This window comes from Lissotriton vulgaris, chromosome 3_1 (genome assembly GCF_964263255.1).
Source record: "Lissotriton vulgaris chromosome 3_1, aLisVul1.2, whole genome shotgun sequence".
NCBI classification, from domain to species: Eukaryota; Metazoa; Chordata; class Amphibia; order Caudata; family Salamandridae; genus Lissotriton; species Lissotriton vulgaris.
The window spans coordinates 1,175,869,729-1,175,896,755 of record NC_141689.1 but is presented as its reverse complement, the minus strand read 5'-3'; the positions used below and the strand labels follow the sequence as shown (position 1 = coordinate 1,175,896,755).

The 27,027-nt window shown below is 38.3% G+C and overlaps 1 protein-coding gene across 2 annotated transcripts; it reads right to left on the bottom strand.

Annotated features, from left to right (window-relative positions):
- Positions 1-229: 229 nt before the first annotated feature.
- LOC147727628 (adhesion G protein-coupled receptor L3-like) lies at positions 230-26,109 on the bottom strand. Of its 2 annotated transcripts, XM_086961648.1 has the most exons (3): positions 25,979-26,109; positions 11,333-11,384; positions 230-2,578 (listed from the first exon to the last, which is right to left on the bottom strand). In XM_086961648.1, exon 3 carries the CDS (start codon positions 2,541-2,543, stop codon positions 1,776-1,778), a length of 768 nt encoding a protein of 255 aa, XP_086817774.1. In that variant the 5' UTR covers positions 2,544-2,578; positions 11,333-11,384; positions 25,979-26,109; the 3' UTR covers positions 230-1,775. The 2 variants fall into 2 exon arrangements, with proteins under 2 accessions (XP_086817774.1, XP_086817772.1); XM_086961646.1 differs by lacking the exon at positions 11,333-11,384 and having other exon boundaries at positions 25,979-26,103.
- Positions 26,110-27,027: the final 918 nt, after the last annotated feature.

Sequence of the window (27,027 nt, the reverse complement as noted above, 5' to 3'; positions counted from 1 at the left end):
GACCTCAAAAATAACATAATTACTTTAAATACGTTTCCCGTACTTCCTTGACAGTGGATATGTTTGGCTACGGTACTTTGTGATACAAAACCCATTCAGTCTGTAGCATAACGAGAGTCCTTACCTTGGACAAGACACTCGGTCAAGGACAAACACAACTGTAAGTTAAAGATGGAGTGAGCAACCATGGCATACAATAAAACATACATATATACATAGAGTACATATGTTCTAGGTCGTATTCATTTGTTTATTGGTTGGCAAACAAGTTTCACTTATACAACAAATATTAGTAATGAGGTCATTCAACTTTGAGACCATACAAAAAAAGGAATCATAAATTAATTTAAAGAAAATGAAAAAAAATATCTTCTGTGCTGCAAATGTACCTCCTGGTAAGTCAACATCGCTAAAAAAAAAAAGACAAATCTGCCAAATAAGTGAGTTTCCTGTTAGGAAAATAACGAACAGAGGATTTTTGTTTTCACTTCCAAAATATTTGTTTTAATTCTTGCTATACGTAAGTCAAATTTTGTTACCACTGCAGTACAAGTGCCTAGTGCGTTGACCAGTCATGAACACCTTTTACTTCTACAGTCTCATGCAGAAGCCCCGCTAGTTTCTATCGAGTCCTGTTGGCTTCTATAACCGACCCTACTGCCTGGTGAGGGAGAATTGCCTGCCAAATACAGTTCTTAATATATCAGTTGTGCACCGTAAACATAAAGTTTTTTTCTGCACTCTTCTACAAGAGTACTGTTGGCAATACGCCGTCTGGGAGAAAGCTATACAGCGTGGTTGTTGGGGGGTGGGGACAGTTGGTAGGGCAGTATGTGGGGGATGAAGCCCAAATTCATTTTTTTTCTTGTTTCTTTTCAAAACAACTTGTGTCCACGTTACTTAGAAAATGATTCATTATAAAGTGATATTTTTGCCCAGTGAACCTTCAAGGAAAAAAATGGCGAAAGAAGGCCTTATGAAAAAACTGGCTCCTACTGGTAGACAAAACTTGCAAGACCAGCACAACAGAAAAAAAGTTCATTTTTTTCCACTACATAAACAGGGACGCAAGTTCTGGAGGAACAGAAAGCATACTATATGTGCAATGCTAGTATCTGTACATGACATATAAATTGTTCAGTTGTTTCTGCCATTAGTGTGTTTGACTGATTTATAATCCGTTAATACAGTAAAACATAAAATATGCACTTAGCATGTAACTCTAGAATTGGCTTCCATTTTTACTAGGTCTGTTTGACTGTCTTTTTCCTCTTTCCTCATTTTCCACAGCGCACCATGCTGTGGAGGCTCAAGGTGCGAGTAGACCAAAAGCCATGACGCAATGCACCAGACAGTTTTTTGCTCTCATGCGGCACCTTCGTCCTTGCATGTCCTCGGTACCAGGCCTTTTTTTATTTTTATTAAACAGCCTCGGCCTCGAAATCAGGTCCTTGTGGAGCAGTAAGAGAGCATTGAGGATGTTTCGACAAACACAGCATAATTAAAGAAGGCCACGAAGAGTGCCGTTTCATATCCGTTTCATTAACATAATGAAGTCTCTCTGAGGGACGAGGGGATAAAAGCGCAGGGATAATTCACAGGTAATCTTCTCCACTGGGCTGGCCTAAAAATCCCAATAAAAAAAAAGTCTGTCAGTTCTTAGCACAGCATGAGTATACACGAGATTACCACTGCTTATATTAAATCAGAAAAGTAAACCAGGTGTTAGCGTCTTTTTGTATAATTATTATTTCTTCCTTTTTTTGCCTAATCTTCTATAGGCTAGTGACCAAGTGAGCGGGTCCTTTGGAATTTTCGTCTGGGGGAGTTCCATCTTTGTTTGGTGTCACAATAAAGCCATCGCTACTGCCTCGGCCTAGTTGGTAGTAGGTGTGCAGCTGATGGACGTGGTTCCTCGTGCCCAGATTTGGCATACTTTTGTAGTAGACATCATCAGCAGCATCCCCACTTTTGGCAGGAGTGGCTTCTGTTTGGGTGCTGGTGGTAATGCTTTCCGCGCCAGGCATGCCAGCCAGTGTTGGCATGCTGGTGTACAGAGAATCCCTGTTTGGTGACTGAAGGTCTTCAGTGTGCTCGTTTGTTAACAAGGGGAAAAAACTTTCACTGTTCTCCTGTGCAATGCGCCTCCTGGTGTAGTGGTGAGGTTGGTGGTTGTCGTTGGAGTAGACGCGTGGTGGCAGCAAAGGGGCATCAGACTCCTCGTGGATTAGTTCCAGGCCCAGGCTTTCATCGTGGTTGAAGGAGGCGGCATCATCAAGAACAATAGCATCATCCTCACTCCCACTGCCGATGTTGTTCACCAGTTTGTTCATTAGGTTCCTGTTCTGCTCACTGGAACGCTCATGGTTGTTCAGGTAGGAAGGGATGTAGTTGGACGTAAGCTCCTTCAGAATCTTTTTCTCTAGGGCGGTCTCAGCGTGGTTGTACCCACGGTCAATGATCTGCACGCAGTCACTCAAGTATTCTCCGCCAGCAATGCTGTAACTGTTGCCGTGGTTACCATTCAGTGGTAGAGTATCCATGACACTTGTATCCCTGGCATTGTTCAGAAGCCCCTCTGAAAGACATCAAGAGAACACAGTGTGAACTAGATGAACACACTACAGAAAGACTAACACAACATGTTAACTTTCACTGAAACAGGCATGGCACATGAAAAAAGAACATGTTTTTCAACAAAGGTGTAAAAAAAATGTTTGCAACTACATTTGCCCGCTGTAAGATTGATAATAAAGGTGCCCGGTTTCAATTACCCAGGATCTAGTAAGCACACTAGATAGCATCTGAGAATAACACATCTAAACCTAATCACCAGCGCTAACACTTACATCATTTAACAAACAGATAATTATTTTTGGAAAGCTCTTGCAAATTAGATAGATATAAAGGCATAGCATGAAGCTGTTGTGTTTTCAGAAGGTCTAAGTGCTCTGGCCAATCCTACTTAAGTATGTAAAATTTACACAATTTTACACAACTTCACCATTTATAGACTTGTGTCAATGTTTACACAACTTTACCATTTATAGTCTGTTTAGCAGACCTTGCATAATTTAGAGTTCAATAATTTCACATTGGCCACAAATGAGTAAGGCACTTCTTTTGGCAAGATAGATCATTTCCAATGGTCCTGGCGCGCACCTTTTAAATGTTATTTGTCAATATGTCTTAAGAATAGCATGTGTTAGCCATTTAAAAATTTTGAAGAGCTTTCCGACAGCAAAGACTGTTTGCAACAGACCTACCACCACCATATACCACTTCCAGTATGCTTAGCACTGAGTCAGGTTCTTTAGTTAAATTCAAAATGGCTACACAGAGAGCAGTACAAGATTCCACAAACTAGCAGGTTCTGCGTGGCTTAAGAACCAATTCTTAAAGGTGCTTGCAGAGTTTTTGTAAAATTATATTTGTGAAAGTAATGTCAAATTCCTGATTCACATAATCAGAAAAAAAATATTTTTACCCTCACAAATGAGATTTGCTAACAACACCAGGCATTATGGGAGGGTTTGCTGAGGGTTTATAGGTGGGTAAGAGTTGATGATTACCCACAAATGTGTTAATTTGTTAGTATTCAGCAACAATTTCAGGAGTGCTTCCCACAAATTAAGTGAATATAAATTTACTCCTGTCATCATGGACAGCATCAAGTGTCTTTCCAGGGTAGGAATGGAAAGGGATGATGGTATAGAGGAATAGGTTTCTTCATGGGGACAATATTCTATTCTGGGAGGAAAGAAAATGCTGCATGTGTACATCTGCATTCAATGTATGCATGCAGAATTTGACACCTACTAACAATTAAACATGCGCACATATTCATTTGACCACTCAAGGAAATATGACTATCATAGATTTCTTTACTATTCAGTGATTTTTTGAGAATCTGATATGTTAGCAATTTATCGCTAACAAAGTAGTAAGAGATGCAGAACACATTTTGACAGAAAGAACTTTTTGTGAATCAGGCCATCAGAGGATACCACTGAGGAGCCAGTTCTGGGATCAATATGCGGCTGGTTGAATCAAAAGTAAGGCATGCTTTTGCTGTTGGGTATTTTGTTATGATGAAGGTCCACATTGCTTGCTTGTTTGGGAACAGCTTTTTTTAAAGTCATGGTATAATGTTTTCTAAGGAACTTGACTCTTGCAAGCAGATTTACACAATTTCATTCTATGATTATATCTAAATATTCATATAACCTGTAAACTTCTTGTTAATTCCTAACATTTTTTGTTTTGCAGAAAGGAAAGAAAACATACAATAATAATGAACCCAAATTTTGAAAGGAATTACATTTCTTCAAAATATCAATGTTAAAGTTTCGCTAATACGGTAGCAAGGTAGAGTTAAAGACTGGTGGGATTTACATTACTAACTTTCATAAAAAAGCAGGAGTACGATATCTTGCACAGTATTCTTTCAGGAATCCTGATGAATGAAATTACAGTGCAATAGTGAATCGAGCAGTTTTAAATGTAAGTTGCTTATTAAGCTTAGCCAAGATTCTCGGTCTAATAATGGAGGCTCCTGCTGCACCTTAATCTCAGTGTTTTAGTGAGAACATTACCACCCCTGAAGCTAAGATGATAGATTGAATGCATTGAAGAGATCAGGTAAACTACAGTAGAAAAATTGGTTCCCTTATTCCTAAATGCCCTCTTTAATTGTTAACTTTTGTCAACCTCTTTTTTCTAATCTCAAACACTGTAACCTGAATTGCTGCATTTCAAATATTTGGTAAGCCAACAGATATGCAGTATTCAGTATCTTCTCTACCTGACCACCTCAAATTTGCATATGAAAAGCAGAACAGCCAAAGATTGAGTTTTGGCAATGAAAGAGGGCTTAATAAACAAACAGGACCACTGTTGCTACAGAAGAGCAACATTTGTAAACATTTATGGCCCGCACATTTCTTATCATGTCTTTTGTTATCTATACCAAGCAAGGAGTATTGGGAGAAGAATGTCAGCTTACCCCAGTGCAGGTATTCAGTGAAAATGTTATCTTTCCCCAATAGGAATCTGTTCTTTAACTTTAACCAAGCAGTATTGTTCATGGAACTTTTATGCACGGCCTACTTGACTGTCACATCTCTGAAATGAGAGCCTGTTTCTGAGAAGGCCCACAACACTGTTTACTCCAGAAGAATGTGAAAGACACTAATCACAGACTATAAGGTTCTACTAGGCATAATATCTAGTAAATTTAGAGTGAGCAACAAACATATCATAAATCTTGAAAGAATGCTGCCAGATAGATAAGACATAGACGATTCCCTAGGTCCTGTGGAAATCTGACTTTGAGAATGGTGGACCACAAGAATGAAATAGTACCTTCCTGGTCAGTATAAACGTGTGTGGTATTAAAGCTACAAAAGTCAATTCGATCAGGTATTTAGATGATTGCTTTGCTACAAATTATGACCCTTGAACAGCCATTTCAATACATCTTACCAACTGTTCAGCCAGAGTCTGCTACTTATACCTCATCGAATAAAGCTAAGTAGAAAGCTGTAGGTGTGCATTTTTGGTTGTGTCGCTATAACATGGGCTTACTAAAATGTTTGTGCAGTCTAATTCCGGCAATAGGATTGTGTTTTCTGCAACTTTTCTGTAGCAGATGGTGGAAACATTTCTAAGAATGTTGCTTTCAACATATCAATGTCATTTACAGGGGAAGTACAAATATGGTAACATATGCTTTTGCATTCATTTTAGCACTGTGCACTGGTTTGGAGAGGGGGAGACCTTTTTGTTGTTTATGAGCTCATAACTCAGAAAGACAAGCTAACAATAGGCACAAAGAACATTTTCAATAATTGACCTCAAACAAGACAGCCTGGCTCCTATATCTCACTCCTGCAATTAATGTTCAAAATTATTTGTATATCTGGATAGTTGGGTTATTTGAGATGTCACAGTGATGTCATAAGTTATGTATGAGCGATGTCATATGTGAAGTCATAAGCAGTGCATGGCAGGGGCACACGATACTCTGCTATATATAACTGGTGAATTAATGTGGCTTTGTTTTGTTCAAAACGTTAATGTTGTCTCTGACATTTACCTAACTATAACATCAATTTTTGGTTTTTTAGTGAAATTCTAAGGGTCTTTTAGGAAGAAAACCAGATCTTTTTATCGCACATGACTACATTACTTTAACCTCCGCTCTCTTGAGAGAGATATGAACCTATATGTTCTAGTAGTAGGTTTTGACATGTAACTGAACGCTCTGGATGATACATTTAATGCTCTGAATACAATTTTGCAGACAATGTTTTTGTCAGTTCTAATATTACCTCCTCTTTTTTCAGAAAATGGATGGTGTCATCCCAAGTATAGTAGTAAAAAACCTTGGAGTTAAGGCGATCAGGAACTTAATATGAAAGAATAAGTTCTATCTGCAACAGGTTTCCATCTCTACTTGTTACATTTATGGAAGAAAGCCCTGTCGGTCCTCCCTCTGACCACAAGAAAGACCCTGGTACAGGCTTTTGCTGTGAGTCAGCTAGATATCGGAAATGCATTATTGGCTTCCCCCCATGACGCACTACTGTCTCACTTACAGGTACTGCAAAACATTGCTGGACAGTCAATTTGTAACCAGCCACCCAGAACGCTCTCCACTCCTCTTTTAAAATCTTTATACTGACTACCTGTAAAGAAAAGAGTAGTATCTAAAATATGCTGCTTAGCTTACAAATCTCTGCAGGGGAAAGGTTCTAAGTACCTTTGTCAGAGACTTATGTGCCATCATCCCACTAGGAATTTGCACTCCAGTGATAAGGAGTTACTGTCGGTCCCACATATTCGACGTTCTAGATGTGGTGGAAGAACCTGCCCGACTTGCCCCCTACCCTCTGGAATAAGCTGCAATTTTCTGTGTGAACTTGCTTTGATCACAGCACATTCAGGCAAGTAATAAAAACAGAATTGTTTTAGATTTTGCGTTCAACTTCTTTGGGTTGACTTCTCACCGAGATGCTCCAGTTGGGGTGATTGGTACGCATTATCAAATCATATATATTGAAAAAATAAAGTGGTGCAACATTCCTACATTTAAAAAAACTCTTCTTAAATAAGCAAAGCCCTTTTATTGCACTGAGGCTCTGATTACAACAAGATGATTAATTCCTATTCCTAGTTGCACGTTTGTTATTAGTCCATGTGATAACTGTACTCAGATAAATCCTTGTGAGAATATTGTCAGGCAAATAAATTGAAATTCCAATTTGCATACCTGCCAGATATCGCTATTAGAATAGGTTGTGGCCAAGCAAGATTGTAGAAAATGTCAATTTGTTTGGTATGATAAATGGTGTAATGGTTAACGTTCAAGCATCCCAACATGGTTCACTGATGACTTTGTGTCCCCTCCACGCTCATTTAGGGGCTGTTAAATTGGATTTACCTAAAAATACTGTATTTAGAATATGTCATGTGTGCAGTTACTTATATGATACTCTGGCAAAAATCCTATGCTTAGGGATTTAACTACTAACTTCAAAAGTTAAAGTTGAAACATGCACTAATTTAATCAGTTAACCGTTGCTGTTTTCGTGTGTTTTTGTGGGTAAATCATTGCCTGTAGCAACCAGATGAACTGTATAATAATTCGATCTCATGCCAACTAAATATTTGGAAAATCTGTTTATGATATTTAAATGATATAGTTCTGTCCACTATGTGGTTAAAGTTGTTGATCTTTTTTCCAGTTCAAGCACAAATTTAGAAGATTTAAGGTAACTGGGCCGGTGCACAGACAAAATATCGACTCCAAAATATCGACTGGACATAATATCGAGTTTTAAATATAGACTGGACAAAATATCGACTGGACATAATATCGACTACAAAAATATCGTTTTTCAGGTAAGTGAAGTAATATCGACTGTATAAAATATAGATAGCAAAAATATCGAATTTTTAATAATATATAATATTTTATAGTGTATTTTTATGTAATAATATGTGTGAAAAGTGTGTATTAATGTTATAAAATATTTTATTAAATGAATTTTGTTTTTATAATAATTGCGTAATGTAATTCTGTAGCGGGTTGTGGGTTTATAGGGGAATAGGGTGGGAAGTAATTTAATAATAATTAATTAATTAATATATGTTTGTAAATATTTTTAATTAATAATTAATTGATAATTAATTAATAATAATTAGTTAATTAATTAATATAATTTTGTACATATTTTGTATTAGTAATTAATTGGTAATTAATTAATTCTAATTAGTTAATTACATTAATTAGAGTACATTTTAATATATATAATTTTGTGTTATTGTTAAGTAATTAATTGGGAAAAAATAATGTTAATTATTAAAATAATTACAGCTAATGTGCTAATATATTTACTTTATTGTTATTGTTAATTAATAATTATTTGGTAATTAAATAATATTGATACATTTTGGGTAAAGGAGTATTTTTAGGGTTCAGGGTCAGTTTTCAGTTTTTGGGTAAAGGGGCATTTTTAGGGTTTTGGGTCAGTTTTCAGTTTTAGGGTAAAGGGGTATTTTTAGGGTTCAGGGTCAGTTTTTAGTTTTTGGGTAAAGGGGCATTTTTAGGGTTCAGGGTCAGTTTTCAGTTTTAGGGTAAAGGGGTATTTTTAGGGTTCAGGGTCAGTTTTGGGTTTTTGGGTAAAGGTGTATTTTTAGGGTTCAGGGTCAGTTTTTAGTTTTTGGGTAAAGGGGTATTTTTAGGGTTCAGGGTCAGTTTTGGGTTTTTGGGTAAAGGTGTATATTTTAGGGTTCAGGGTCAGTTTTCAGTTTTTAAACGATATTTTTGCTAACCGATAATGTGACCGTCGATACTCTTTGGAGTGGGAATAGTATTTTTTACACTTCTGGTATTGTACGGTAATATAATAGCATCTTATTTAATTATAGTATGTTACTATATATATATGTTTTAACAAATAAGATTGTAAAAAATTATTTTGTTATTTTCATTTATTATTTAATTATTATAGTTTAATTCAAGTATTTTAAGTATATTTTAGTAATTAAATTTTAATATTAATTTAATTAGACACTGTTTTTAACAAAGTCGATATTTTTTATAACTATATTATTTCAGTGATCCAAATGGGCCAGATTTATTAAGGTTTTTCTTCGCCCTTGATCCAGGCAAGGGCGATGCAAAACCTAAATGAAATTTATCAAGCCATGCAAGGCCCCATTGCTTGGCTCTGCATGGCTTGATAAACCCAGGGTAACGCAAGGCATTGCAAATCCAGCCTCGGCCGGCAGTGGGAGTAAATGCAGGGCGGTGACGTGGGGAGGGGGAGGGGCAAGGTGGGGGGTAGTAATGTATGGATTATGGAGTTTTACAGGTAAGTAAACATTTAAATAAATAAAATGAATTTCGTTGCGTGCACTGCATCGCATTTTGGGATGCAGTGTACTCCCCCTCCCCACGTCACCGCCCTGCATTTACTCCCACTGCCGGCCGTGCCTGTGCAAATCTCTGCCTTGAGTTACGCTGCCCCAGGGAGGCATTCTGAGGGGGGAGCATGGGTGTTCCCATGTATCCACCAATGGAATGTGGCGCATTGCCAGATTTAAGTAAATCAAAAGGAGACTAGCTAGAAAAAGGGGGTTAGTCTGACATTATTTTGTTATTGTCATAGCGACTCAGTGTTATTGGCGGTGGCACCTGTTGGGTGTCTTTAGAAAGCCCTCACCCACCAACCTAGTTGGTGGCATGCTTCATCATCGGGCCCACCCAGTGACACCTAGCGTGTCCCGGGTGTGCTACGACGCCTGATTACAGCGGAGCAGGTATGTCACTGTATGTGCGGTGTGAGGTGTACAGAGAAGTGAGGTTAAAACGGCTTGGCGGATGGTCCCTGGGGTGAGAAGACTTTATTAAAAGGGCCTCCGTCAGCGGTTAAAAATAAGGCTGAGGCATTGCCAGATTTACCATGAGTGGTAGACCTGGTAATGCGTCAAAATTCCATGCATCCTCATGGAAGGCATAACAAGGAAAAATATCTTTATTTCTCCATGTTTTTGTCTCTTTCTAAGTGAGCTGCTTTCTGCAGCACACATAGTATGAGGAAAATGCCTCTGATGATTGTTTTTGTCCAGGAAGGTGCCCCTTCCTTCACACAAACAGTCCTGCCTACAATGAGGGCACCCTGGTGCAAGGAGGCTTGTGTTGGGGCAAGGCAGCACATTGTGCGTTAGTGCAAGAAAGGACAGGAATGCACTATATAATCTTACATACTGCACATTCCTGTCCTTTCCCTTAATGCAGTGCTTCAAGGTGACTTGCTGTGTTGCGTGAAAGTATGATAAATATGGGCCCTGGTTACCCAATCAAATTCCAGAGTTAGATTTTTTAAATTTTAACTAAACCCTAAAACTAAACAAATTCTATCATGGTGGTTACCAATGAACACATTTTGATGGCATGTGTGTTCATGGTCTGACAGATTATATTAATGAATCATAATAGGTCAATGAAGCAGATGATGTGTCCAATAGTTGTCTGTTTATCGGGGGTTTGGCTACTTATCAAATAGGATACCACCATTTGTGAAAGTGTTTCTTTTAAGAGAAAGAATATAACAAACATTACACTAGGTGAGAAACCTTCAGTAGAGTGAATGAACTTTGTGACACCAGAGAGTGATAAAGCTGAACTTCACAACAATAAAGTATATTTCATTAAAGTGACCATTGCTCTTGTTCCCTACTGGAACTAATCAGTCAACTGCACATACTAAACTCTACATGGCAGAAAGGCAGTTGTAAGCAACACACGTTTCAAAGACAAAGAAAGCAAAAGGTCTGAAATATTAGCATATTAATGTGAGATGACGTTGATCAGTCTGATGGTTGGATGGATTATGCATGAAGATCCTCTTTGTTGAAGTTCTCATAGAGCAGCAGATTCCTGACGATGTTTTTCTACGTGAAAACAAACTGTGTGAACAGCTTATGACACAGAAACAGGCAATGACAAAGAAAACAGTGATTTGAAATGGGTAAAAAGATAATGACGTACTTAGCAAATAAAGATTTTTTTCAATTTAAAAACAATTTAACTCACAGACAAAAGATAATAAACACATTTGCTGTTTTGCAACAAAGAAAGAATGAAGCAAGACACAAAGGTTTGTATTTCTAATTTGTATGGATAATTTTCCTCCTGTAGCCAATGTTTCTCAATAGTTGTATATTTTATAATCAGTATTCTTTGGTTGATATATTGTGAGATGAACTGTTTTTAATACTATGTCCTTAAATGGTAATGCATTAGGTGAACTAAAAAAATTACATTTGATATGCAATGTTTAGCTTTACTCCCATACTTGTCTCTCTGTAGGGCTCTAAACGACAGCATGAAGAAAAGGAAAGAAAAAACAACAAGTAAGCTTACAGCGACAGTAGAAGAAACGTGAGAATAAAGCAAATTGATGATATGTAGGAAAAAGATTTAACAAAAACGATTCCCTCAGCACAAAATACATGAAATTACATGGCATGAACACAACTCCATTCAGAAATCCAAAGACACAAGCAAAACACATGTTGCATTTTTTTTGTAAACTGCATTTCTTAGGATTTTCAATGAACGCGTCTTTCTTCTTTATTCAAAATAATATTTAATATTTAAATGTTAGTTCTGACCTATTCTACATGTGGACAATCGTCAAACTAAAAGTAGATTACAATTAACACTTAAGTGATCGTCTTAGTTGAAGTTAACGAAGAAAATGTCTTGGTGGGTATTGTTCAGGCTACAAAAAAAATCCATACATTCTAAATGGGTGAAGATTGGTGCAAGAGTTCAAAAGATAAAGAGGTCGTCAAACAGAGGCTAGATAATTGTAACTCTATTTTTGTTCTATATTTGGCAAGAAGACACAGAGAGAGAAGAAATGTACCATACTCATGGCACACCTCATAACGCCAAGGTCAGGTAGGTGAACCATTTGGCACAAACCTATGTTTATGACTTACGTAAATCTGTGTTTGCATTAAAATACATGGGAGGTTGCATGGGAAGGTCCATACTCCAACCAGGTAACGCCTCCCCGAAGCAGGGTAAGTAGGTGAAGGGTAAGTAGGTGAAAAGTGACGCAAGGCCATACAAAAATGGATTTAAGTGGCTTTGTAAATGCACTCAAGCACGTACATTACCTTGCGTCGACTGGTGTGGCAAATGCTTAGTACATCTGGTTCTTTTATTTCACAAGATGTTAAACTTCATTTATACATATTTATAATCTGAAATATTTGGCTACAACGAATGTTACTAAAAATAACACATTATACAAAAATACATAATTGGCAAACATGTTTTTCATGTCATGGGAGCATGAGTCTGCCTATATAATACAGTATGTAATAAGCTGTATAGCATAGGCTCTATTATAACTATATTTACAAAGGTTCACTCAGGAGAGGAGAAAAGGCTTCCTAATTTTGGCACTTAGGTTGATAGCCTGCAGCATAAAGATGCCACCCAACTGAGCATGGACCTATCCTTTTCTCTGCCTATTTCCTCATGAAATAGCAAAACTGTAAACTTGATCACTAGGTTGCAAATTACAAGAGGTCACGCAGTGGACTCTTTGCTCCACTACTAAAGACACCAGAAAAATGTATTAGAGGGATATTACTTGTTTCCAGATTGCGTAATTAGATTTGTTCTGATGCGGAGGGGCTATAAAGTTGAGTCTCTGATTTTACCTTTCAGTCTTAGTGAAAAAGTAATAGAGCAGCTATTCTGCTGTACCCTGGTAATTGCTATTGTCCAAAGAGATTTACCACAGTTCTGTTTTCTATGCTACATCAATTAGTTCCTCACGAGTCCCCATTAGTAGATAATGTATTGGTGGTGCAAACAAATTCACTCAACCACTGGCTGGCAATTATACGTGCAAAGCTACAACAATGAAAAGCCAAGTTGCCTCACAAACCTACAATTATCTAACAAACCATTGTTTTAATAAAAAGAATGATGCTCTCTAATAATATGACACAAGGATGCTTTGCAGCATGAGTTGCTATTGTGAGATTTAATTGGGCTCCTTGTTGTAGCAGACAATCTGCTAGGCTATAGAAGGAATTGGATGCATTGCAGTACCGTTTTTCGCTACCTTCAATGTATAATATTTAATTCTAAAAAAAATAGTCTCAATTGCCAGGTAAAATGGGAGAAAGGACAGCCTTCAAAAGATGCACTATAAAGAAAAATGTACTATAAATGTTTTTTTTTTAGAAATAGTAGTTGAAGTTACCTTAATGTGTCACGTTACATTCCAGATCTCATGAAATATATTTTACCTGATCAGCTATCCTAACCTTAGGTCATGATTAAGTAGCTTAACTTCCCTGACAGTTGAGATGTTTAGATATGTAATTTGCTAAAGACAATGGACTTTTATGTTAAACTTACATAATTTACAGACACACACAAAAAAAAGACATGCGCAAACATGCATGCATACATACAAAAAACACTTTGACTGTTGTATGTTGACCTACTTCTCTATTCATCTTTGTGGCCACATATGTGTATTGCGCCATCTACCAAGGTGACCTAAACCTATAAATCTACCTGCAAAAGCTATAGACTATATTAGTCCTTCTACCTATTGACATATCAATGTACCCAACAATAGGATATATTTCACTAAAGGGCTTTTGATGGTAAAACAATATTAGATTAGTAGGGCACAGTATTTTGCAAGGCAAAATACCTCAGAATGCAAAAAGTTATCATGACATTTCATTATGCTCAACATACTCGGTATTTATATTGTTAGAACAGTGACTGAAAAAAAGAAATGCATATTGCTAGAAATTAAATATGTATAGAAAATGAGTTGAAGTAAACTTCTTTTCAATCTGAATTTATTAACATACAGCATATGAAATAGAAATGTGTGGATGCTCACAGCAATTATACAACCATGCTAATTTAAATCCCTTCACACAGGGCTGACTAATAGAGTGGTAGATAATCTATACACACATACACAAACACACATACAAATAGATCACAGCACGCCACCCTACACAAGGAAACTAAACACTATTTCTTGACCTTGTTACTACCCTTGTTTTCATTTGCCCGAATGGAAATTATAGACAAGTATATGGAATGCAAAATAGAACTATGAGGATAATTAGTGAGCAAGAGGTTGGGCATCAGAGAAGTACACATGACAGGTTATGTCTCACCTAGCTATCTATTAAACAGCCGCGGCCGGGCGGTGACGTGGGGAGGGGGAGGGGCATGGTGGGGGGTAGTAATGTATGGATTATGAAGCTTTACAGGTAAGTAAACATTTAAATAAATAAAACGAATTTCGTTGCATGCACTGTATCACCAAATGCGATGCAGTGCGCGCAACAAAATTTGTTTTATTTATTTAAATGTTTACTTACCTGTAAAGCTCCATAATCCATACATTACTACCCCCACCCTGCCCCTCCCCCTCCCCACGTCACCGCCCGGCAGGTACTCACACTACCGGTCGCGGCTGCTATTAAAGTAGACTATTTATGTAGCCAGAGTGGCTGATGCTCCCTTCTTGCATAATTTTACATTCATGCACTTTTCTGCATGAATTCAAGCACTCCGGAGATTGCCTGCTGCTCAGTTATTTTTCATCATCTGTCTTGGGTGCCACCATCTTCATAGGAAACCAACATTTGCATACACATACTGTGTTTGGAATACTTTAAATTGTGTCTATTTAGACTACCTAAACAAAATCTAAAAAAATGTTGAGACCAAAGCCAAATTTCAGATTTTCTCAAGGTTTTCCTTCAGAAAAACTTTGAACATGGTAATTTTTGGAGTTGACAGCCCATCTAATATTAAATATCCAAAATGGTGATTAGGAAGGTTCCTTACAAGTGAATGATAAAGATGCAGTGACCAGAATGATATTGAAACCAAGCACTGTTAGAAATATATTAGTATTTTTTAATGTGCTATAGTAATTTTCTTAAGTTGGCTACTGTTTGTCAAGAATTTGAATGACCAGAACCCAATGCTCACACTAATTTATGAATTCAATATAGCAGACATGCAGAAAAGCAGCACAAATTGCCTTGCTGATTCTGTCTTTCTTCAATATCAACACCATTACAAATACAATATTGAGGAGTGGATACATAACAATATTAGAATTTCCTACAACATGAAATGTGAAATCATATCTATTGTCAGACCACCAAAACCCGTTTAAGGTTAAGGTTCACTTTTGGATACCATAGGCATGCATCTGTGTGTCTGAAACACTTGAAAGCCATCCACTATTATCTTTGTCATTTATTAAGCAGAAGGCCAGTTTTATTGCCTTATAGAAGCCTAATATTTACCATATGAATGCTGCACTGACCAAAAATCATCAATTTCTGAGGTTTGAATCTGTGTAATTTAGTCAAACACCAATAATTGTGTCTGTCCTTAAATGATGATGGTAATTCTGGATAGTAAAATAATTTATGTGCTGCTGATCTGACATGCTACATAACAGACCTTATTTAAAATGTGTTTTGTTTCTCCTGAAGACAACAGAAATCCCGAAATTGAGAAAGATGTCAGTGAATGGCACTGCATGAGTACAAAGACTGATAAGACTTCCTTTCCCTCAAGTGTGAAATCCAAGCCCCTCTCCTTCTTAGAGCATTCTTTGGAGGAATGCAATATCAAAACCAACCTTGACTTAAAAAGGACATGGGATTGCAGACAAGCAACCCCCTGTCTAATGCACATTTCCACTCACTGCCTTTTCTATATACAGGCCATGCATGGTCTACAGCTGTACCCTTGCTCTGTCAGTACTAGCCTCATATGTCTGTACATGCTTCATTACTTCCTTGCTCGATACAGACCCTAAGTGGTCTTTAGCCTTGCCCTCCATTTACCAGTACCAACTTTTGCAAGCCTATGTTTTTCTCTAGCTGCTCTTGACACAGGTCTAACATGATCTTCAGTTTTATCCTTATCTAATAATGAGACAAAAATTACCAAACAGGTCAGGAAAGTTAAACATAAAGTATTATTTAAGAATATCTATGAATGTAAAAACAGTTGTAGATTAAATAAAATAATTTAAAGGAAAACTTGTCAAAACATGTCTTTGAATACACTACATCAGACCAAGGACCTCATCCCAGGTAAGAGCTACAGAAAATACGCTCTACACAGTAGAGTGACCTTGTGTACAAGGAATGATTTACTGCATTATCTATTCATATTGTTAGGTACTTCACATGTCCCAGATCCACCTCTAAGAAGCAGTCGAGTGCTTTAAAGAGAACACCTTCATAGCAGGAGGAGTGTTTTGTCTCTGGGATGTGTGGAGTCAGGTTGAGATCAGATAGGAAACAGCCTTTTCAACGCGGGGTAAGTCACGAGTGCCGTTTCCCCACAAGTACAACCACACTTTCCTTAACCACGCATGTGACTAACCACACATGTGCGTGGTTAAGGCATATGCACGGTCTAGATGCTGGAATGGGCGGGCCCAGGAACAGGAAGGATCAGGAGTGGACGTGGTGAATCAGCAAGTGGAGCCGAGGCTCCGTTTTGGGGGGTGGGAGGTCGTTTTTAAGGACTTGGGTCGATAGTAGCGCTGGGGGTTGGGGTCAGGAAATTTTTTAGGGCTCAGGTGGGGGTCGGGGTAGATTTTAGTGCTGGGGGGTCGGTTCGTTTTTAGGGATTGGGGTAGTTTGTTGAGCTCAGGGGAATCATGGTATCTTATACGGGTTGGGAGGTTCAGGGTAGCTTTTAGAGCTTAGGGGGCAAGGTAGCTTTTAGGGCTGGGCGGTCAGTGTATTTTTTATGGCTCGTGGATAGGTCTTGGGTAGGGTCGTTTTTAGGACTCGGTCGGATATTTTTTGGGGCTCTGGGGGCTCAGGTGTGAAATTTACCACACATATACCTTTACCTGTCATGCCATTACCACAACATGTTGTGCTAAAGGCATTTGTGAGTAAAGTAATGCGTAGTTCAGACACATTCGTGGTTAGGGCAGTGTTGTAGAGGCATGCGTGGTTTAGCCATGCGTGCCTCTATCATACAAACGGAACAGATAACACAGACCAAATTGTAACTAATTAGAAGAGTATGTTAAATACAATAAAGTACTAGAAACCAACCAATACAATTGTTCTTTAACAAGTTTTACTGCTCAAGTTTACAATTTGAGGCACATAAAGGAACTAAATCAGACGTACCCAAGAAGGCAAGTGTGGCAAGGTCGCAGGTCACCAGGAATATTCAAATGCATAACATTATATATGCCAAATTTCTACAGAACTAATGGTAAATCTATGGCAAAAGTCAATTTGCACAGTTCTTCTTGTTTCTCCACTGAAGAAAAAATAACAATGGAGGAAACTTCTCCCCTACATCCCTATAAAATATAGTGGCGGTCACCCACTATTCTCATTCTGGAAACATTACTCTTGACCTAGCTGGAAGTGAACATGCAAGTGTTTTCTTGATAGTGATACATTTGCAAAGTGTACATAAATACTCATAACATTATGAGATAATGGGTGTTCATCTATATTTACATGTACAGCCAATGGTGAGAAGTCACCATAATGGCAAAGTGTTCAAGCACCATTAAGCTTTTTCCCAGTGCATCGAAAATTCAGCCCAAATTAGTGGCAGGATTTGCCGTTGTAGCAGTAAAAAAGTGACAGTTTTAAAGATTTTAGAAGAATTAGCTCAAGCATCACCAGCACATTATGGGAAAATGGTTTATTCACATTGTTTTGGGGATGCTTGTTCAGATATGGAAGAGCAAAATGACAAGTAGCATATCTCATAACAAATCTGGCAATTTTGCAACGAGTGCATCATAGCCCAAAAAATATTTATTCAGGTTTCGCCAATGAGTCGATTATAAGCTACCAGTAGCTTGCAGGCTGCTTCTGGGGAGCTCACACTTGATAATATGTGGCATCTGGTTTCAGAATACTCAGCTGCCAACCAGCTAAGTAGCATTTTAAAATACTGCGCCCATTTCGGTAAAAACTTGAAAGCCGATTGGTGCAAGACGATGTAGCCTTCTGCTTTCTGAAAAATATGTTTCTTTCTTTCTTTATTTGTTTCTTTTTCCCTTTTTTCGGTATTCTCATTACATCGGCATTTCTATTTGCCCTTTCCTTTTTTCCCTTCTTGCTCTCCTTTGTCCTCCTTTCTTTCAAATGTTTATTCTGAACTTCTTTCTTCTTATACTTATTTCCTCCTCTTTATTCTTCCTCAAATTCTTTCTGCTTCTTTTGTCTTCTTTTTTTATTCCCTGAATGTCTTCTTTGCTGTATCTTCATCAACTTTTACCCTTCTTGTCTTCATTCTTTCTTTGCTACTCTTATTTCCCCTCTTTCTTTCCTTCTTTCCCTTGTTTCTCTTTCGTTCTCTTCTTTCCCACTTTTTCTTTTCTTTTCTTTTCTTATTCAATTCTTTCATTTTTCACCTTTTTTTTCTTTTTCCACTTCCATTTTTTCTCTACTTCTGTCTTAATTTCTTTTCCTTTCTTAAATCTATGTGCTTTCTTGCCTTCTTTCTATCCTTCGAAAATGTCTCTGGATCTTACTTTCCATGCTTCTTTCATGACCTGCCTTATTGCTTTCATTTCTTCAGTCTTGGCTTTTTTCTTCCTCTTTTTTTCTCCACCTACCTTTCTTTCTGTTTTGCTTGCTTTATTACTTTCTATACATTTCTTTTTAGGTCAAGCCCTGAGCCAGTGCGCAACCGTTGCTCTGGGGTTGATCTGTGGTAGTAGACTATGGGGGAGAAGCCACGCCCACTCCCCCGCCCACATTTTTCATTGACTTGTGTCTTTGCCCTTTCTGAATACTGCCTTCCGATTGGTTTATAGGCTGTTAGTCCCTCCTTACGATGGCCATGTCGTCATTGGTATCCTTCCATGGCTACTGGAGCCTTTACTTGTGTTGCAATGCAATAGGTCTCGCGTAAATGCGAGTCCTATTGCATTGCAAATACCTGTTCTCATTTCTTACTCTATTTCATGCTTTTCCCAACAACTCTTTTGTTGATTTGTTATCTAGTTTCTACCTCTCTTTCCTTCGCATCCTTTTTTATCCTTTTATTCTCTCATTTTTCTTCATCATGCGTACTCTTTCATATGTATTTCTTTCTCTCCTTTCTTTCATTCTCTCTTTCTTAGCCTGTTTCTTCTTCTTTCTTTTTCTAATTTCTTTCTCAGCTGTCTTTTTTCCTCTTCTTCGCTCAGTATTCACATTCTCTCTCTCTGTTTCTCTTTCCTCTGTTTCTGTTTATCTTACCCTTTCCCTCTATGTTTTATTAAACAGTGGCCCAGGACAGTTTTCCATGATCTAAAGTAGCTCTCACTATGGGAAAAGTCGAAGACCTCAGAATTACAAGTTGTCCGTCTACCTTGTGCTATAGGTTTAAACCTCTTTCAATATGTTAACCAAAGTATATAAGGATATGTTAATACATATACAATAACTGGTAGCCCCTATAACCGGGTGTACATTTTTATTACAAGCACACATTCTGACAGAAGAATATGCTGCGATATGAGATATAGGCTACTTCTTGTTTATAATAATTTCTAACATGCTCTCTGTACAGTTATCTTGCTTGCTTGACGGCTGCAGAATAAAGGGTTACTCAATTTTCCCATTGGCAGCTAAATCCCTGAAAAGAGGGAAGCTACAAGACATTAGACCCAGATAGAATGTATCAGACACACATGCAAGTTTCTACCCGGATCATGGTGCTCAGCCTCTTAAATGACAGGAGCCAGTCATGCATCTCACCATTTGCTAAGCCCAATACCCTCTATCAGATAGACCAGACTGTGCACAAGTGTACCTGCTCAAGCCATCTCTCGCTGAATCTCACATAAAAAGAGAGGCTGTTAGCAGGATGACAACACTATAAAATCACAATACAATTCGGCTTCATTTTGCTGCGTGAATCGAACACATAATATAGTATTTTTACTTCTTTTCTTGAAATAGGTGAACTTTACTAGCAACTATTTCAAAACAATCTGCTTTCATTGTATTTTAAGAGTATCTTCAACAATACTAAAATTGTCATTTCCCTTCTGTCTTTAAGAAACACATGTATTGTTTTTGTCTTCCTTTAACGTAGTGCTACAAGAAGAACGATACTGAGACTGGAATATGGAGTATGGGGGTGGGATGCCCCAAAATAAAGGTAGTGGTATAATAGAAGATGAAAATAAAACATAAACAATGAAGAAGAAAACAGGAACAGAGGCTTAGGAAAGAAGGAATAAAGTGCAGTAAATAAGAGTGTATATGTTTGAGCTACATTATGAATTAGGATGTTTGCAGGATTGTAGCGACAAAAGAATTATGTTTCCAAGTTAGTTTCAGGAAACAAAAATGCATGTATGTAGAGGTTTATTATGGCATGCTGTATGCAAAGTGCATGGTTGCCGCTTTGAGGGAGGAAAGGGTGTATGCTCTTTTTCTGAATGTGACACAGCCTTCAATACCAATGCTCCAGGTCAGCAAGGAGTTATATTGCAAAAAGAAAGGGTCATATAGAACAAAAGGGACAGCTGTGGCAGGCAGTATAGAAGATTTAAAACTGAGTAACCATAAGGGAAAATTGGGAGTGTATCATGGAGTACATGGGATAAGTGAAGGAATACGCTCGAGCATTACGAGAAGGCGTGAGCCTATGAATAACATTCTCAAATGCTCAAACACCCAGTATTCCTGTTGACAGCTCCCTGAGATTTGATTTCTCTGATGCAAATTGGAAAAGCACTTAAGTATAAGTAGGGTGTTCTTGGCTAATGCAGGGAGCAATATAACTCTAGAACTGTTCAATTAATACCCCGTGGCTTAGTAAGATGTTAGCATATATTCAAGGAATAAAAATGTTCACAGTGGTACTGTTTTTGATCTTTATCCACTTAAAGTCCTTAAAAGCTAATGGACTAATATTAAGTTGATGAAGAGGTAACTAAGAGACTATATTAGCTTGCATATAAATATAAATTTACATGAGAACAACTTTTTGGTACATTAACATGCTACATTAATAAAAGAAGTTCTAGTTTGCTTCACTTTGCATTAAACATTATATATATATATATATACACCGCTCCTGCCTGTCTGAGTCCACCCTGCCAATGTTGGGGGCCCCCTTTCACGGAGAAGCTTGTGTTGGAATTGATTTAGGGGGCATGACCCGCCCGCCTTCAAGCTGGAAAGAAAATGATTACCTGACACAGTATTCCACTCGGAGGCGAGCAAGGGATGTTTGGGGAAGTATTTCACTTTCCTGAACTGGCCTCGGAGACGGGTGCTTTTTAATGACATTTCATCTGTGGCAGCATCATGAGCAAAGGTGCCATGTGAGTGCACAAATCTATTCTTATATTGCAGACTGTCATGCACAGGAACAATTATATAAAACAAATGCATGGCAGCACGAAAAGTATTTTGCATTTTGCTCACATAGTGCATCCTGGGAAAATGTAGGAGTGTGACACTGGACAGTGCATCCCTATTGGTTACCAGAGGCTCTCCAATGATTAAGACTGAATGAACAGTTGAAACGCATCTGGAAGTAATTGATTGGCTGCCGCCTTGCACTATTAAAGCACCTTATCTCCGAAGCCGGCCTCGGTTGCATTTTCTATGTTGCTTGTTGTAATTTAGCAGGATACTCCATTCCTGCCTGTCCGAGGCCACCCTGCCAGGGTTGGGGGCCCCCTTTCACGGAGAAGCTTGTGTTGGAATATATATATATATATATATATATATATATATATATATATATATATATATATATATATATATATATATATATATATATATATATATATATATATATATATATATATATATATATATGTGTGTGTGTGTGTGTGTGCCTTTGTGCTTATTTTATCCAGGTGCAGGTGTTCTGCAATCTCAAAATGCATCTGGACTCGATTACTAGATTGTCCAATGTCACAATAATGCTCTTTTCCAGGCCTGGGTGTTTCCTTAGAGCATGGGCAGACTTCCTGCTGAGGCTACTTTGGTAGTTCTGTATGGATAGACACAAATCCCTCATCTCAAAATCTAACGGATGATGTTTTCAGAGGAACTTACAGTGTGGCAAGGGAATATCATCTCCGATCGCCTTTAAGACTTACAATCCTCCAGCCACTCTTGTTTGACCTCAAACCCCTCAAACCCTCTCTATTTAATATGGCATCCAGCATTGGCTCTCAATGCACAATCTTTCAAGTCTGCCATGTTACTAACACAATAAAAAAAGGATGACTCTAACAATATTTTGCCCATCTGACTTCCTTGCCCTTTCCTACTCTCTCAGCAATCTTGGAACACTATAAGACACAAACCTGAACATACTCCACTTCATCTCCACCAGGGCTTCTGTAGCTAGATATCAGCAGCTCTATATCAGTTCCTCCTCCAATTCCTCAGGAACTTCCTCAAAACTATTATGAGCAACCTGTTATGGACTACTGTAACAGTCTATTCGTAGCACACCGTCTTAAACTCCAAAATACCCCTGTTTTTTGACCATAGGAAAATATCTTCCTTTGTCTCTGTAATAGATTGTTATCTAACAGCAGGAACACCACCGTAATTAGTCAATTTAGGTTGCAAATTATATCACATGAACATCACAGCTATAGACTTGATGGAAACAACATTTAGATCGGGTGTACATATTGTGCACTCTACGTTTGTTTTAATTAGATTTGAATAATATTACTCCACATACAAGAATTATAGCTGCAAAAGTGAATAACAGGGATATTGCTAGTCAAGGGGTTATGAGTGATATCCAAAAGACAACAAGAGAGAAGCTTGAGTTGTCTATGATCTCACTTAGATCAATGCGGCGAAAAACATCCTAACTTCCAACTAGTATGCAGAGGAGTAATGGGAGAGCTATACCTAACATGACCGTTCCTTACTGTCCTAAATATAAAAGAATAATACCTAGTGCCTGCTACCCTCCCCTACCACCCTTTGAGCCTTCCCACCTGCTCCGATCCCAAAGCTGTGTTCTTTGCTCAGAGAGAGCACTGCTCAAGCAGTTTTTAATTATTTAATAACATAGAAACAGTGGGCAACAATGTCTATTTCTGATTGTTGCTAGTTATTCATTTTGTAAGCCAAGTGTTATTCATTATAGTTAGATGCAAAGCACCTGCCGCCGAATATACCTCTCTTTTCCGGATGCTTTTTCCCCACAGGGAATTACAATGCGTTTGTTACAATGACCCCGTTGTAACAAAGCATACCATTATCCCACAAGACATAACAACAACTTGCAGAGGGGGGCGCTAGATGTTGGAATAGCGTAATTGACTATTCCAACTCCAGTATGTGTAACAGTAGGGAAGGTGTTGGATTTTAAATCCAACACCTTCTCCCCCCTCCGCAAGTCATTGTTCCGACTTGCAGAGTAATGGTATGTGTTGTTACAACACAGTCGTTGTAACAACCCCTGCAGGGAAAAGTATTCGTGGTAACCAGTGTTTACCCCTACCGCCATGAGCAAGAGGCTGGTTGGCTTTTCGCTGACAGCACTTCCAGTTCCTCGCCTGGATCTTCATAATCTATTCCCTCAAACTTTCTGATTATCTATTTTAGCACTAACATTTTCGACTACTCTGCCAATCCTAACTTATTACATTTCCCAAAACACTCATGTACACAATCTCACTACTCAATTCTGTCTTCTCAGCCAGCTTCAATGTATCGTCGTTCTTCTCAAACTCAGTTCTATGAAGCCCAGTGCTGTTTTTAAAACAGATTTCTAAACTTACTTCCTCAACTCTGTATGATGTCTGCACTGACAAACCTAAATAAATACTATCCTTTTTCCTCAATGGTTTCCCCCTCAATTTCTCCACTAACGACTTACTTTATTATTAGTGGTGGCCAGTAAGAAAACTTAGAGTGGGGCCCACACACACACATGGACACTCACTCTAATGGATTCACATGCAGACTCCCACTCACACATCCCTTCACAACACTGCCTTACAAATAAACAAAGATTCATACAGCCATGCATGCACCGAACAGTCAATAAAAACGCAACACTTACCTGCTGCAGCCCTCGGGAAGGAAGCCTCTGAGGTGCCAGGAGGGTTGGGACTGTTGTCCCTACTTCATCAAAGAGGCTAGAGAGGTTAGTGAGACTGCACCCCACACCACTCGTGAAATGGTGCCAGTGATAGACACTCAGCCCTGGGCACTTCAGGGCTTAAAAACTTAAGCACCCTGGAATGAGTCTCATTGTGAGGGGAAGGGCCTCAAGGACCTTTGCTGAGCTGAGGCAGTCACACCCACAGAAGCTGTAACATCCTCAAAACTGCAAAGTTCAGCACAGGCAGCCAGAAGGCTGCACATTAGGAAAGGTCTAGCTCCTGGTTGCCTGGACTGAAAATTAAGAGTGTCTGTCAGGCTGGCCTTTGCTCAGCGTGATACACACTTTATGTCCAAAAGGGACTCCGGTCATGGCCCTTCTACCCTTATGGATGGGCTGCTGCTGTTAATATTGTGTAATGGGACATATGGTTTACATTAATGTATGTGCTGTCTTGGTATACTACCACAAATCACTATTTTCATTACCTTTCACAGTATGAGGTCATATAAAAAAAACAAGCAGTTCATGCTCTGAATCGCCATTGTTTACTATGGGCATAAACCATACAAATGCTCTTGTTCTCTATACAAAAATAGAATACTAAAAACAAAAAATATCAATAGAACGGAAAGTGCCGGAATGGAAACACAGCAGTCTCTTTGCATGAGTTTCTATGCTTCTGTTCTGCAGAGAGCCACAAATAAAACACTAACCAGGTAAAATAGACGAGTTTCTAGCTTTAACTTTAAAAGTAGTCACTGAGCCCACTGAAAAAGCACAACAAGCAGAGGCATTCAAAACCGACAATGCATTTTCGGTGGCATACTTATCATGAGGTAATATTAAAACTGAAAAAGGTACGTTATCATTCAACCTAGTCATAGTGAAGTCAAACAAAGTGTAACCAAAACACTCTTTTATTTGATATTTATTTGTGTTAAAAATCATTTAGACCTTTAACATGGTATATTTCTTTATCATCTAAAAATTGTCATATTTTAACCCCTTCCATGCTGGTGACGAACCCCAGCCGTCACGCTCTGCGGCGCTCGTGTGCTGATGATGGCTGGGGTTCGTCACGGCCCCGCCCTGTTCTTTTGTTTACCGCACAGTGGCGGAAACGGCCCAGCATGGAAGGGGTTAAAGACTGTAAAACGGAATGGGTATGTCAGTAACAGTATAACTGCCCGGCTATCCAGATTTTTAAAAACATTAAGATAATTGCCCTTCAGAAGTTTTAAACTGCATATTTACTTTACTCTTAGGCCGACTGTGTGAATGTGTACATGTAGAATTCAAAGCAGTAAAACCTGTTATGTTTTTTCGAACACACCTTCACATCTTACCAGTTAGAATGATGCTGGACACCCAAAACAACAATCAACTGAGTGAAGACTTCTTGTTTACATCACTTACCTTTATTTAACTGCACGGGTACAAGATTATACTGTTTAAAGTCTTGAACTGTAAGCACTTCAACAAACAGAAGTATAGTCCCACAACAAAGAAGTAAACAAATACAACACTCACACACGCACACAAGGATTAACATTAAAAACAACATAAAATATCTAGATGGATGTTGGGGAGGTCTCTGATAAATTTAGGTAACTAATCATTATGATGAAGAGGGGAAGAACCGCTGGGAAAAAAAATACTAAATACTAAAATGAGATGGCAGGGGAGGCAAAGGAGAGATCCTTCTGCCAAGTAAAACAAAAAATGTGCCTATGTTATTGCGAAGAAATGGGACTTAAATTGAAAAAAAGAAGAAGTCCAGCACACCTTGTGTATTGTACATGCTGACAGAAGGGTTGTTATAGACCGCCGATTCCCCGAGCAATGTGTTATAAGGATTGTTAGTGCCATGAGGACGAAGCAGTGCATTGGTTATTAGATGGTTAGCCATGGCTCCTGGAGCAGCCCGACAGAAAGACAAAAAACAAACAAAAAAGGTCAATCAGGCAAATGTGCTAAAAGAAAATAAACATCAGAGTGACAATAGTAGAAACAGTCAAATTTAGAAGAGAATCACTAATTAGTCTTGAAAATGAGAGGCCACCAGTGCAAGGATGTTTCTCAAGAAAGTGCATCAACAGGTTCAATGGGAGGAAATTAGCCCCAAAAACTGTACCAAGGTCATGCTGATTTTCTGGACTTCCCAGAAGGCAAAGGAAAAAAGGAAACCAACAAGCATCTTACAGAAGAAATGAAACAATGGAACAAAAAGAACTGTTTGCCAATCCATTTACGACTCAAGTAGGATAAAATTACCTTAATGTTGACTCCGATTCTCCTAGATCTACACCCTACTGGTTAGCAACCGCTGGAAGGAGTGTCACATTGCGGAGGGACAGGAAAGCACATATTCACAAGGAAAATGCTTAACTATTAAGAAGTGCATAGCTAAGTATTAATATTAATCATCGCCAGAAGTTGATGTGACGTGGAACGGTACGAAGGCCCTGCTGCAGCACAATCCGATACTGCATGGGGAATACACTTAAGTATGAACTCCACTTACACACATTGAATAATATCAATACCTGAACATTACCTCAAAGGTTAAAAATATAAATGTGCAACGATTGGAAACCAAATCTTATAGAAATTAGTTTATACCTAAGCACTTATTTATATATGTATTGTTTATTAATTTGCTTATTTTGTTTTTGAACTTTCATAAGTGCTTCACACCACCTGGTGGAAGTCTTTGAGAGCTACAGATCGCCCGTCAAGTTGACAAAATATATAATTACAAAACAGCCAATGGCTTTGTATGCTGATAAAGGATTGGAAAGCCTTGGAAGAAATATTAAGATAAATCTAATGAA

Bases quoted from the DNA above. Each gene is read 5' to 3' on its own strand.
- LOC147727628 (XM_086961646.1), bottom strand. From the start codon at position 26,102: ATGGCTAACCATCTAATAACCAATGCACTGCTTCGTCCTCATGGCACT. The intron at 2,579-25,978 runs GTGTGCTGGACT...GATGTCTTTCAG, and splicing joins CAGCATGTACAATACACAAG to AGGGGCTTCTGAACAATGCC.